Source organism: Macaca thibetana, chromosome 3, assembly GCF_024542745.1.
Source record: "Macaca thibetana thibetana isolate TM-01 chromosome 3, ASM2454274v1, whole genome shotgun sequence".
NCBI lineage: Eukaryota > Metazoa > Chordata > Mammalia > Primates > Cercopithecidae > Macaca > Macaca thibetana.
The window spans coordinates 14,320,345-14,335,398 of NC_065580.1; the positions used below are offsets into that span (position 1 = coordinate 14,320,345).

At 38.2% G+C, this 15,054-nt stretch overlaps 1 protein-coding gene across 2 annotated transcripts in view; it reads left to right on the plus strand.

Moving 5' to 3' along the window:
- The window catches only part of TPK1 (thiamin pyrophosphokinase 1), a 389,586-nt gene that overhangs the window by 179,246 nt on the left and 195,286 nt on the right, over window positions 1-15,054 (plus strand). For both annotated transcript variants that reach the window (XM_050784905.1, XM_050784906.1), the window contains one exon: window positions 14,980-15,052. In XM_050784905.1, coding sequence (XP_050640862.1) covers window positions 14,980-15,052 — 73 coding nt within the window. The remainder of the gene's footprint in view (window positions 1-14,979; window positions 15,053-15,054) is intronic.

Below are 15,054 nucleotides of genomic sequence, written 5' to 3' on the forward strand. Positions count from 1 at the left end.
ACTTGTACAACTTTTACTGAATACATTAATATTATACAAAGCCCTGTTTTGGGGCTAAGAGATCCTGCAGAGTCACTCACTCTTTAAAAACTGTAGCATGGCTAGCCACACGTAAGTACAAGTGATTGAGAAGTCAGCTATATCTTAGTCTGATTGGGCTGTTATTATTTTTTTCTTCAACTTTTATTTTAAGTTCAGGGATACATGTGCAGGATGTGCAGGTTTGTTATATAGGTAAACGTGTGCCATGGAGGTTTGCTGCACAGATCATCCCATCACCTAGGTATTAAGCCCAGCATCCATTAGCTATTCTTCCTGATGCTCTCCCTCCCCTACCCGCAACAACAGGCTCCAGTGTGTGTTGTTCCCCACCATGTGTCCATGTGTTCTCATCACTCAGCCCCCACTTAGAAGTGAGAGCATGCGGTGTTTGATTTTCTGTTCCTGCGTTAGTTTGCTGAGGATAATGGTTTCCAACCCCATCCATGTCCCTGCAAAGGACATGAGGACATGATCTTGTTCCTTTTTATGGCTGCACAGTTTTCCATGGTGTACATGTACCACATTTTCTTTATCCAGTCTATCATTGATGGTCATTTCGGTTGATTCCATGTCTTTGCTATTGTGAATAGTGCTGCAGTGAACATACGTGTGCATGTATCTTTATAATAGAACCATTTGTATTTCTTTGGATATATACCTAATAATGAGATTGCTAAATCAAATGGTATTTCTGCCTCTAGGTCTTTGAGGTATCGCCACACTGTCTTCCACAATGGTTGAACTAATTTACGCACCCACCAACAGTGCATTCCTTTTTCTCCTCGACCTCGTGAGCATCTGTCGTTTTTTGACTTTTTAATAATATCCATTCTGACTGGCATGAGATGGTATCTCATTGTGGTTTTGATTTGCATTTCTCTAATGACCGGTGATGTTAAGCTCTTTTTCATGTGTTTGTTGGCCATATGTATGTCTTGTTTTGAGAAGTGTCTGTTGATGTACTTTGCCCACTTCTTAATGGGGTGGTTGTTTTTTTTCTTGTAAATTTGTTTAAGTTATTTGTAGACTCTGGATATAAGACCTTTGTCAGATGAATTGACTGCAGAAATTCTGTCCTATTCTGTAGGTTGTCTGTTCACTCTTATGAGCAATTGTGAATGGGAGCTTATTGATGATTTGCTTGTCTGCTTGCCTGTTATTGATTTATAGGAATGCTAGCAATTTTTGCCTGAGACTTTGCTAAAGTTGCTTATCAGCTTAAGAAGCTTTTGGGCTGAGACAGTGGGGTTTTTTAGCTATTACAACCCCTGCTGTTTTCTGTTTTTCACTTACGTGGTGAATTTTCCTTCATCCCTTTATTTTGAGCCTATGTGCGTCTTTGCCTATGAGATGGGTCTCTTGAAGATAGCATACCAGTGTTTCTTGGCTCTTTATCCAGCTTCCCATTCTGTGTCTTTTAATTGGGGCATTCAGCCCACTTACATTGCTGAAAACTCAGAAAGCCAGAGTGCCTCGTTTCTTCCAAATGACTGCAACACCCCTCTAGTGAGGGCACAGACCTGAGCTGAGGCTGAGATGGCTGAGGTGACAGAAGTAGGCTTCAGAAGGTGGGCAATAGTGAACTTCACTGAGCTAAAGGAGCATGTTGTAACCCAGTATAAAGAAGCTAAGAGTTATGATAAAAACAATGCAGTAGCTGATAGCCGGAATAACCAGTTTAGAGAGAAACATAACCAACCCGATGGGGCTGAAAAACGCAACATGAGAAATTCACAGTGTAATCACAAGTATCAATAGTGGAATACACCAAGGAGAGGAAAGAATTTCAGAACTTGAAGACTGTCTTACTGAAATAAGATAGGCAGACAAGAATAGAGATAAAAGAATGAAAGGAATGAATGAAACCTCTGAGAAATTTGGGATTAAGTAAAGAGACTGAACCTATGACTGAGGTACCCGAAAGAGATGGGGAGAATGGAGCCAAGTTGGAAAACACACTTCCGGATATCATCCAGGAGAGCTTCCAAAACTAGCAACATAGGCCAACATTCAAATTCTTGAAATGCAGAGAACCCCAGTAAGGTACTCCATGGGAGGATCAACCACAAGACGCATAATCAGCAGATTCTCCACCATGGAAATGAAAGAGAAGGCCGGGCGTGGTGGCTCAAGCCTGTAATCCCAGCACTTTGGGAGGCCGAGAAGGGCGGATCACGAGTTCAGGAGATCGAAATCATCCTGGCTAACACGGTGAAACCCCGTCTCTACTAAAAAATAGGAAAAACTAGCCGGGCGAGGTGGCGGGTGCTTGTAGTCCCAGCTACTCGGGAGGCTGAGGCAGGAGAATGGCGGGAACCCCGGGAGGCGGAGCTTGCAGTGAGCCGAGATCGCGCCACTGCACTCCAGGCTGGGTGATAGAGCGAGACTCCATCTCAAAAAAAAAAAAAAAAAAAAGAAAGAGAAAATGTTTAGGGCAGCCAGAGAGAAAGGCCATACCACCTACAAAGGGAAGCCCATCAGGCTAACAGCAGACCTTTCAGCAGAAACTCTACAAGCCAGAAGAGATTGGGGACCAATATTCAATATTCTTAAAGAAAATAATTTCCAACCCAGAATTTCATATCTGGCCAAACTAAGCTTCATAAGCGACAGAGAAATAAAATCCTTTTCAGATAGGCAAATGCTGAGGGAATTTGTCATCACCAGGCCTTGCAAGACCTCTTGAAGAAAGCACTAAACACGGTCCTTTTCAGGACCCTGAAATATTTGTAGTGGTATTACCAGCCACTACAAAAACACACTGAAGTACAGATCAGTGACACTATGAAGCAACCACATAAATGTGTCTGCAGAACAACCAGCTAGCATCACGATGACAGGATCAAATTCACACATGACAATACTGCCCTTAAGTGATTGGGCTGTTATAACAAAATATTATAAACAGTGTGGTTCATAAGCAACAGAAGCTTATTTCTCACAGTTCTGGAGCCTGTAGTGTCCAAGATCATGGCACTAGCAGCTTCTGTTTCTGGTGAGGGACTGTTTTCTGGTTCATAAATGGTGTCTTCTCACTTTGTCCTCACATAGTGGAAGAGGCAGACAGCGTCAGGGCCTCTTTTGTAAAGACACTAATCTCACCTAATCCTCTCCAAAGGCCTCACCTCTTGATACCATCACATTGAGAATTAGGTTTCCACATATGAATTTTGGCGGAGGGAGGCATCAATATTCAGACCATGGCAAGCTGTGAGCTAAGAAATGAAGTGGCCTTCACGGTCTTCCTTGCTCCTCCTTCATTTCATACCATTTCTTTTACAAACGCTTTTGTCTTCCTGCTTTTCTTTCCATTCCCTGAATGTGGGTATTATTTTTCTCTCTCACCCTCTTTCCATGGCTTCATTTATTTATTTGGACTTTTCTTGTCGTATCAATTACTAGGAAGCCTTTCCTTCCTTTTCTCCTACTAGCTTGCTCCCCCAAGCCTTGCTCTGTTGTGTGCCACTGTAGCACTGTAGCATTACTTATAGTGTCAGTTCCATGATGGCCTGGCTTGTCTATCCCTACTCTTAGACTTCAAACCTATTGGGACTGTGACAACTATTGTATCGGTAGTCTAGTGTATATAAAACACATATTTAATAAATATTTGATGAATTTGATTAAGTATCCTATATATGGAGGATTCACCAGTGTGTAGTTTTGGCTCTGGCTCTCCTGAGCCCTCCTTCTGCATTTGCAACTTTCAGCTGAACTTGGACCCTGAAATATTCTATAATCTCAAACTCTGTCTAAAGTATTGTTCTTATTCTTGTTATTTATAAGACTCACATACAGTTTTTTTATTTTAAAATTAAGATAGTATACTGTTTACACAAGAGAATGTTGAGAAATATGATTAGAAAGGTTGAGTGAATCAGCTTATAGAATGCCTTAGTGACTTGCCTATCTTTATAGGAATAGATGGTGGTGACTTGTTAGAAGAGTTTTATATTAAATCATTCTGCTTGCTGTGTGTTTAGATGGGCAGCAGTAAGCCTTAATTAAGTAAATGGCAACCCACTTTTCTTTTTCTCAGGATCTTTCAGGAATGATGAAAGAGAATAAAATGACTATAGTCTGTGTGCTTAAGTGTAATTATAAATTTTGCTTTTTGGAATCACATCATATAACACATGTGATTTAGTACAGAAACTATCTTCACAGAAACTCCTGTTTAGTTCTTGCCGTATTAATCACCTCAGAGAAAATTTGCTAGGTTATATGTAGTACATAAAAATTAATGTATTGTTTATTGTATCTCATATGTAGTACCTAATTCAATTGTATACAATTGTGTGTGCACAGTTTTTGCTCTCTGTGCATGTATTGTTTATATTCTATAATTTTTATTTCCTTTGTCCTATTTTCTTAGTAATTTCATCTTTCTTTTTCTAGAGAAAAGGAGACAATACATTTTGGGCAAAGAATTGATAGTAAATTTTAAAACTGCTTTTCATCGAAAACCTTTTTACCTTAGGTTTGCTATTGACTTTATCTTTTTCTTCCTTAGATCTCATCCTTCCTTTTCTCCAACTAGACAAGTCATTAATTAAAAATGTAAGCTGGTTCTCTAGACTGGAAATAATCTCATTTGCAGAAGCTGCTGGTCACTTTATATAGAGTTTTCTGAACCTTGAAATCCTAGCAAAACCGTGAAAGCAGACCCAATATTTTCTTTCCTATAGGGAAAATCTGTCATCATGAGTCATGAAAGTTACTGACAACACATTCTGCCACCTAAATGTATAATACTAAACTGCTAGCGTTGGAGATACAATGAAATAATGTTGGATAAAGCATACTAAGCCTAGTATAATAGTGTCTTAGCAAATGTTACACTGAATATTAAATTTTTAAATTAAATATGTGATTATGAAATTACTGTTATATATTAAGAATAATCTTTATGTAACATTTTAGGTGCTGATTAAAATTTGAAATTATAATGTAAGGCAATGATGAAGTGACTTTTTAAAATGTATCTTTTTCAAAATTTATGTGTGCCTGAACTATAAAATATTTCAAAATTAGCTGTATATTCGTTAAATATAATATGAATAAATACTAAATATAAGATCTAACTAAATATATAATCTAGTGGGACAACTTAAACTAGTGTAAATAAGTAAGATACAATATGAGTAGGAAAATTAAAATTTTTAACTTGCTTTAATATAATTGGTTTCAATTAATATCAGTATTATTGTGTAGAGTAGATCTTTAGCATTGTTGATAGTTTTTTAGAAACTGATTTTAATCAAAATGACATAAGAGAAAACCCATTTTACCCTAGGCTAATTTATATCAGCAAGAGTTAAGTTCTTACGGCATATTTCTGGTCACAAAAGCATCACCAAACTTCTGAATAAAGACCAAACAGTTCTAATACTTAACACTGAAATAAATATGAGCTATATGTACATTTAAGAAAAATCAATAAAAATCACTTCTCAGCCTTTTAGCTAAGATCAAGTGAAGAAAGATCAATAAAAACAAGTAAGATAATTATTTACCAGCTCATTTCAGTTCAGGGTGATGGGCAGTTGGAGCTTCTCTGGGCAGCTCAGGGGACAAAGAACTGACCCAGGACAGGACACATTCTGCTCTGAGGCACACTTACACACACACACACTCTCTCTCTCTCTTTCTCTCTCTCTCACTCACATAGTGGGACTGTGTAGACAGCCAGTTCACCGAACGTGCACATCTTGGGATGTAGGTAGAAACCAGAGTACTTAAGAGAAAACCCACATAGACGTGGTGAGATCATGCAGACCCTATACATACGATGGCCGTAGCCAGGTTTTTCCCTCATCAACCTTATAAGGCAATGACCTTGAATGAAAGGACGTTATTCAAGGATCTTGATACAGTTTGGCTCCGTGTCATCACCCGAATCTCACCTCGAATTGTAATCTCCATAATCCCCATGTGTCAAGGGTGGGACCAGGTGGAGGTAATTGGACCATGGGGACAGTTCCCCCTTGCTGTTCTCGTGTTAGTGGGTGAGACTCACGGGATCTGATGGTTTTATAAGCATCTGGTATTTCCCCTGCTTGTTCTCACTCTGTCCTGCCACCCTGTGAAGAAGGTGCCTGTTTCTCCTTTGCCTTCTGCCATGATTGTAAGTTTCCTGAGGACTCTCCAGCAATATGGAACTGTGAATCAATTACACCTCTTTCCTTTATAAATTACCCAGTCTCGGATGTTTCTTCATAGCAGTGTGAGAATGGACTAATACATTTATATAAATGGAGCTTTTAAAGCCTCAGCTAATTCTGATAGAAGTCATAGTCCATTCTAGAGAGTACTAATTACAGTTGATTAAAGAAGGGAGAAAAGACAGAAAGGTATGTGTTAGAGAACATACTTTTTATGATTTCATCCCTCTTAAATCGATTGAATCTTGTTTTATGGCCTAAAACAGGGGTTGGAAAACTACTCTAAACAGAGGTTTCCTGGAGCACAGCCATTCCCATTGTCTTCTTATTTTCTACAGCTGCTATCATGCTGCCATGGCAGAGATAAGCAGTTGTGACAGAGACCTTATAGCCTGTAATGCCCAAAATATTGACTGTCTCGCTCTTTAAGAAAAAAAATTGTAAGGCCAGGCGCCGTGGCTCATGCCTGTAATTCCAGCACTTTGGGAGGCTGAGGCGGGCGGATCACCTGAGGTCGGGAGTTGGACACCAACTTGACCAACATGGAGAAACCCCATCTCTACTAAAAATACAAAATTAGCCGGGCATGGTGGCACATGCCTGTAATTCCATCTACTCGGAAGGCTGAGGCAGGAGAATTGCTTGAACCTGGGAGGCAGAGGTTGCGGTGAGCCGAGAATGCGCCATTGCACTCCAGCCTGGGCAACAAGAGTGAAATTCGTTTCAAAGAAAGTTAAAAAAATGTTGCTCCTTGGCCTAGAATGGTGTCTAATTTGAAGAATGTTTCCTGTGCAACTTAAAAAGAATGTGTATATCTGTTGGTGGTGGCTGGAGTATTCTAGAAATACCAGTTAGGTGAAGCTGTCTGATAACGTTTTTCTTACTACTTTTTAACAGCTGTATTCGGATATAGCCATATTCTAAATAATTTACCCATTTAAAGTCCACAGTCCAGAGGTTTTTGATGTTCGTAGATAACTGCAACCATCTCCATTTTCGGTGGTGGCAAGAATACGGAGCAACAGGAACTCTGTTTCATTGCTGTCAAGTTTGAACGTTTTTACCATCTCAGAAAGAAACCTGTACCCTTCAACTATCATCCTCCTCCTTTCCCCCAGCCCTAACAACCACTGAGCTACTTTTTGTCCCTTTAGGTTTTCCTCTTTGGTATTTGCAAATGAAAGGAATCATATGTTATGTGGACTTCTGTGTCTGGCTTCTTTAACTTGGCTTGTTTTCAAGGTTCATCCAAATTGTAGTGTAGAAGGTTTTGTATGCACATGTGTTTTCATTTCTCTCTGTATCTAGTATATACCTAGGAATAAAATTGCTGTATGTTTTTATTATAACTCTGTGTTTAATCATTTATTGCTAGATTGTTTTCTCCTCTATTCAGATCCATTGCCCATTCTGTTAAGGCTATTTTTATTTATGGAGATGGAGTCTCGCTCTGTCGCCCAGGCTGGAGTGCAGTGGCACCATCTCGGCTCACTGCAAGCTCCACCTCCCAGGTTCACGCCATTCTCCTGCCTCAGCCTCCCGAGTAACTGGGACTACAGGCGCCTGCCACATCGCCTGGCTAGTTTTTTGTATTTTTTAGTAGAGACGGGGAAGGCTATTTTTTAAGAGCAGTTTGTAGGTTCACAGGAAAATTGAGAGAAGGATACAAAGACAGCCAAGATAGCACATGTCCCCACACATTCCTAGTTTCCCCATTATCAACAACCCCCCACCAGAGTGATATAATTTTTTTTTTTACAATTGAGGAACCAACATTGACACATTATTGTCACCCAAAGTCTGTAGTTTACGTTAGGGTTCACAGTTGGTGTTTTACATTGCATAGATTTGGACAAATATATGACATGTATCCACCATTATAGAATCATACGGTAATCACTTCCCAGAGCTGTCATTTTCCACTGTCTGAATTTCTACTTCTTTTGTGTGGTTTTCTAAGTGGCTGCAGTGAGAGGTTAATTCCCATTGCAGGGGTGGAAGTAGCAGTCTGTATGTTTTAATTTCCTACTAACCCATAAAATTTACCTTGCTTATGTTGATTGCTCAGTTATGGAATTGAATATTCGATTTGTTTGTTTACTAACTAGAATGAAATACGCTGTCTAGAAGCCTCATGTGATTTTGTGATGGTGCCTCCCTTCTCTACTTCTCCATTCATTAAAACAAACCATGAACCTAGCTTCACGTGAGAGTGTGCCTGGGGGCCTGTCACTTGTGCTGTGGGGCAACTTTGAATTGCCCTCCTGCTGCGGCTTGATGACTGTGCCCCTCTGTTGGGCACGCAAGCAAAGCAGATTACAGACAAGGGCCAGGATTTTGGAAGAAGCGAAATTGCATCCTGTGCAGGAGGTGGAGCAGGATTACTTCTCTATGCTAGTCAAGGGCGTATGTTGTTCAATGAAGAAAGCAGGAGGAAGAGAAGGAGGAGAGAAGACCTTGTGAATCTGTGTAACACCAGTGCAGGTGGCTTCATATCACTCTGCCCTGGCTTTCCACCATAAAATTCGGATGATAAAAATCAGCCTGATAGGAGTGTTATGGAAATTAGCTAAAATTATATGAATTAATTAACATAAAATGTATGAATAAAATACAGAGACTGGCATAGAACAAATATTCAAAACAATATGTTTCCTAGAAGGTTTTCTCTAGGGTAAGAGCCCTCAAGTCTTCCTCTTTTTGGCAGCTTCTTCTGTGTTTCCCTCTTTGTCTCAATCAAGAGATCTTCTGCAAAATTATATGATCCATCCTCATTCTGTTCCCCAATCATTATTGTAACTGTGTGATACGGAGATTCTATCTATATTTCATTTGTTAATGTTTTTGTTACTGTTTTTTCCCTCTGGATGTCGTTAGCATATAAAGACACCCTTAAATAATTATTTTGGGAAACAGTGTTATTTTCTGCCTGGTGATGAATCTTGGGCTAGACAGTTTGAGACGATGCAATCAATTATTCTAAGAGATAAAACACTGTCTTCTTTGGGTAACTTAAGTCATTTATAACAACCTCAGTGGCTGCTAAGTATATTTAATGTTCTTAGAGTCTAAGTGTTTTCAGTTAATTTTTCATTTTCCTTCGCATTTTTATTTGCTTTCACAAGTGGCATTATTAATTTTCTTTTAGGTTATTAAATTAAGGTATGCTTTATAAAATTTTTCAAAGAAAAACTAATCCCATCCCCTGAGATAATCAGTGGGAATAGCTTGAATCATTCACTTCCATAACTTCCTTTGTGTTTATTCAAAAATGCACAAATATATTTAGGCTTTTTTAACTTAGTAACATGTGATGGGCATTCCCTCTAGAGCAGTAGACAGTGGTTAGCTCGTCTAAAAGCTGCCTGCTTTCCCTAACAGGTTACATAATGTTTTATTCCACCTTCCCTATATTGTTGGACATTCAGTTTTTTTCTCTCCTTGTTATATTGCTTGCTTTATTGTGCAGATATCCTAGGTACTGTGAAAATAAAACAAAAACAAACAAACAAAAAAGCCAGGATGGATTCCTCAAGTGGGATTGCCTGTTTGTAGGCAGTATCCTAGTCACGACTTCACTAGTCTGTGTTTGTGCCTATTTTTACTATTTCAGCCTTGTCAATACCCACTTCACTTTTCTTAATTTTTGAGTTTTGGTGTAAAAGAAAGTACTCTATTTTTGCTTTAAAATTTATTTCCTTGATAATTATTTTAGATTTACCATGTTTTCATATACTTACTGCTGGTGTGAATAGGCTTTGGCCCTTTTTCTATTTGTGTCTTTTTCCTTTACCACTTTTGGGTGCTCTCGGTGTATTGGGGACAGCAGTTCTTACGGGTTATATATTTTGCATATGTAAAAGTTATAATTTGACCTTATCTTTTTATTAACATAGTGTTACATTTTTACATAATCTGTCAGCTTATTTATTGTTGTGTTTTCTGTCTTTCCTAAGAATGTTTTTTTACCCAAAGTTACACAAATATTTACATATCTTTTGGCACTATTATTATATTTAGAGACTTATTTATTGAAAACAGTTGCGCTGATTGTATTTATAAACACAGGCAAAATGTGGTAACATTTTTATACATTATATTTTGTGTCACTCTTGTTCCCCCACCACCAAGTTTATATGATTTTACAGAGCACAAATATTTAAATGATTCATTCCTTCTTTTTTCAGACCACCTACTACTATCTTTCTAGGTCTGTAGTCATGCTCTTCGTCAACAATATTCCCAAACTTTCTTCTCCTAACATAGTTTGTCCTCAAAATCCTGTCCTTCTTTTTGGTACCACTAGCACAAATCCTTTTTCTCTTGTGCCTCAGGGAAACCTTTATAAACTTATAGGTTGACCAAATTACTAGTGATTAATAAAATCAGCAGGAAAGAGTGTATTTATGCAGAGAACGTTCTCTACCAAAAGCGTCATTGTGCTGTTTCGTAAATGCGTGTATGTGGGAGGCTGTATACTTAGCCATTAAATAACAGATTGAACTGCCTGGGTTTGAGTTCTGGCTCTACCTCTTATTATAATCTAGGGCAAACTACTTAACTTCACTTGCAGTAATTTTTATTTGAACTGAATAGCTCAAACTATGCTTACTGTGTGCCAGGCATTTTCCAAGTGCTTCACATATATTAGCTCCTAATCCTCACAAGCACTCTAAATTATCCTCATTTTATACATGGAGACATGAGGTTCAGAAAGCTTAAATAATCTGCACAAGCTAGGGAGTGGGGGGAAGGGCAGTTGTAATCATAAGTGCCTAACAAATGTTTCTTTCTTCATTCTTCTTTTCTATTCCCCTCTAGCCCTTCCTTTCCTCTCCTGGCTTTCCTCTTTGTACCATTTTCCACCTCCTCCTATCTCTCCTTCCCCCATTTCACCCTTTCCCCTCTCTTCACCCTTCTTTCCTTTTCTCCTTGTTCCTCCTACTCCTTTTCTCTCCCTTTCAGCCCCCGCCTCATTTCCTCCTTCTTCCCTTCTTTCTCCTTCTCTACCTCGTCATCTTATTATATCATTTGCAGTGTCAGTGTCTTTCATCCTTTGGGGCGTACCAAGATCCATCAGAGACAGATCCTGCTGCAGAGGCCTTACCATCTGTTAGAAGCTAGAAGACATAGAACTTGCTTTAAATGAAATGGAAAATAAGAGATTTTAGTGCTATTCAAGTTTTAAGGGAGCAATAGTGTCTTTCCTGGAGGCAAAACAAAACAAAACAAAACAAAAACCGCTTTATGGAGGGACAGTCTCCTTCAATGGTATCAGAAAAGGCCCTGTAAAGGCAGTAGTTACATTCTATCTACTCCACTGTATTTAGAATATTTCCTAAATTTATCAGCCTCCCTCTTGATTATTACGTGTGATGGATCTTAAGTTCACTAATTGATCTCAGTACTTTTTAGACTCTTATTTTGTAATGAATGAGTGACCAGTATGGTAAGAGTAAAAATGAAAATGTTAAAGGAGTCTGATTGGGCCATTTGTGAAGAGTTTGGAACACCTTTCAGTACTAACAAGTCAGTCCTCATAGATTGAGGATAGCAAAGAAAAGAGAGATCAGTGTGCCTAAGTCGACAGTAGGTAGAAACATGGTCAGTGGCTACACAAATCCATGTACCCCTAGTCAGTTGCTATGTGTAATCAGTCCCCAAAGAGTTCTGAAAATAATCTGCTTGTGTAAACTGTCATTTATATCATAACATAGCTCTTCTACATCTGTGAAGTGTCATCCTCAGTAAGTACCTCTTCAGAATGCCCAGGCACCATGGCAACAGGCACCTCAGGAAAAGTGAGATGGGCTTTTAATTGCAGCGTCAAAAAGTACCTTTCAGCAAGTTTCAAAAACGAGTGCATTATATGACGAAAAGTTATAATTATTTTAGTCATCTCAGCATGAATGCCAGGTGTATTTTTGGCATGGGTCTTCTTAGAAATAAGCATCCTGATTCAATGTGAAAGCATACCTGTTACATTGGAGAAAACTATATTAAAAGTTACCAGAAGTTAGGTATCTACTACCTGTATAAGTTTGTGTTCCTATTAATATTTTCCACTAAAATATAAGTGAATTTGCATGAATGCTTCCTTTCATTATTCACAGTGTAAGATATAGGGAGACCTCATTGTCTTTAGGATGGTTTGTCCCTAAGGGGATAGATGCTCAGTTGCCTGTGTGTATCAGCTTTTATTTTTTGTTTATATTTATTGACAAAATCAATATACTATTTGGAAACTGCCAAATTGGTTCTAGAGATCTGAGAGACTAAAATTTGGAGAGCAACATAAGGTCGGTCTTCCCAGGATATTGCTTGAACCAGACCCAGAGTCCTAATTTTAAATGGTTGCTTTACTTGGTGAAATAGATTGGACATTGGCTTTACAGATAAAATGCCCTTGACGTCTTGGATCTCAGTTCTTCAGAAAGGATAAAGAGGATATTAGAAGGGTAATTTCTTTTATTCCTTCCAGCCCTAATGTTCTGCAATTCATCTGAGTATTAATTTGCACGCAGTTATATGGTGATGGGTGGAAACATTTAAAGAAACTTTGAAAATGAATGAATTCATACGACAAGAAAAAATAAAGAGAAAAAACTTAATAGTCTATTTTTGGTCCTATCAGGGGTAAGGTATAAATTATTTACCTTAATAGGTATAAAATGAAATTGAAAGTAATAGATATGGTGTACAGGGAAGTTTCCAGGAAGAAAACTTACGGGAAGATGTTGAAACCAGATGTGATTTAAACACCTAAGTACTCACATTTACTTTCCAGTTCTACTTTTTTCTGAAATTAGCTGTAGTCTTTTGCATATAGTGTTCAGAGAATATTTGTGGAATGAATCGACTAATAAAAAAATAGTTGGGCCTAACTCGTCCGAGCTAAGGAGTTTATATGGTACAGATCTTTGTGGTAACACAAAGAAGAGGTGGCCCAACACAGATATCAGTTAGATTAGGTTTGACCTCAGAAATAATATTTTCAATTGAGTCAAGAACCTTACAAAAAGAAATGTGCTAAAGGACAAGGTTAGTATTTTTTTTCCCCAAATTTTATCTGTATTAATTTTCTTCTGAACTCACACATCAGATTTTCTGAGAGAGATGTGTCATAACATTAGTCCCCTTTGCCTTAGTTTGTTACGCCTTGGCCCAAGCAGTGAAGGCCAGGTCCATTGTCCTCTGCTGGTAGTTGTACACCCATAGGTGACGGATAAGGCAATATATTTTTATTTTTTATTTTTCTTATTACTAAGTAGAATATACAGCTGTGTTTCTCCCCTCCTGAAAGGGTCTCCTTAGAAATTTTCTGGACCTGAATCCTAACCCCTTTGGTATATTAGTAAAATGTCTCCAGGAGCCAGATAACACCCCCCATGTTTTATATATTATGACATAGAGTTTTCTCCAAGTTCTGTGGCTTCCCCTTTTTTGACATGTCATACCCAGAAATATAACACCCCAGTCTTCTTGAGCTAGGGACCTAGTTCATCAGATAACAGTTTGGCCCTCTTGAGAAGACCTAAGAAGTTTTCGTATTTTGAATCAAAGCAATTAACTAGATAAATGGTTACATTTTTAATTCTCATGGCATGTGAAGGGTGGAATATTTTTACAGGAAGTGAAAGCAACCGTTCCCTTCTTTGTATCACATACATTTCTGAGGCTCAGCAGGCTAAGGGTTTCTGCACAGTACTGAGAAATCCAGGGATGTTTTATTTCTCTACAATTAGGTGTTTTAAGTGGGAAGAAACTCTACCAGGTCATGTAAATATTTTATGTAAAAATAGCAAATGATGGCTTATGTATAATAGATGGAGTGAGGTATGCTTTCTAAAATGACTTAAAAATATAGCAGGGAGAAAAGTAAAGGCAGTAGTAATATTATTAGAAACAACCACATCTGGGAATCTCTCTATATATTTAATAACCTTGACTCTTGTAGTATTTCAGACTTAACTAAAAGATTCCTGTTTCTAGACATATGTCGATAGAATATTTGGAAAATGTCTTTGAACTGACTCTTGCTTGGCACAGAATTTCAAAGAATCCTCATGATCATTTGTTCTATTCCTATCTGTTGAAATTTCTGAACTTGGGTGAGGTGCAATAATGTAAAACCTTATATATATGTACAAGGTAATATGCAAAGATGAGTATTTCTGTCAGGATTTTTTAAACCAATTACCTTTAATTGTTATCTATTTGTTGAAAAAGATAAGTATTCTCTGACATTGTGACTCAGGTGATGAATTGGTTGGATACCTGTTGTTTGCCTCAGTCATTGAAACCAGGAGTATATGGTATAACATCCTATTCTCTCTAAAAATAGTTTCTGTGTTTTTGGTTTTGTTCTGAGTATATTACTTTTCTCTTTGGTCCTTATAATCACAGTTTGTTTTTTATTTTTTAAATTAGAGATGGAGTCTTGCTCTGTCACCCAGCCTGGAGTTATGCAGTGATGGATTACTATATCCTCGAACTCCTGGGCTCAGGTGATCCTCCCCGTGTAGCCTCCCAAGTAGCTGAGACTACAGGTGTGCACCATCATGCCCAACTCATTTGTTAATTGTTTTGTAGAGATAGGGTCTTGCCATGTTGCCCAGGCTGGTCTTGAACTCCTGGCCTCAAGCAGTCCTCCTGCTTCAACCTCTCAGTGTTGGGATCACAGTTGCAAGCCACGACACTTGGCCACAGTTTTAAAGTTTCAAAAATAAATAGAAATAACTAGTTGACTTACTTGACTTACTGTTTCTTTCAGCTTTTTGCCTGAATTCATCAATGGAGACTTTGATTCTATTAGGCCTGAAGTCAGAGAATACTATGCTACTAAGGT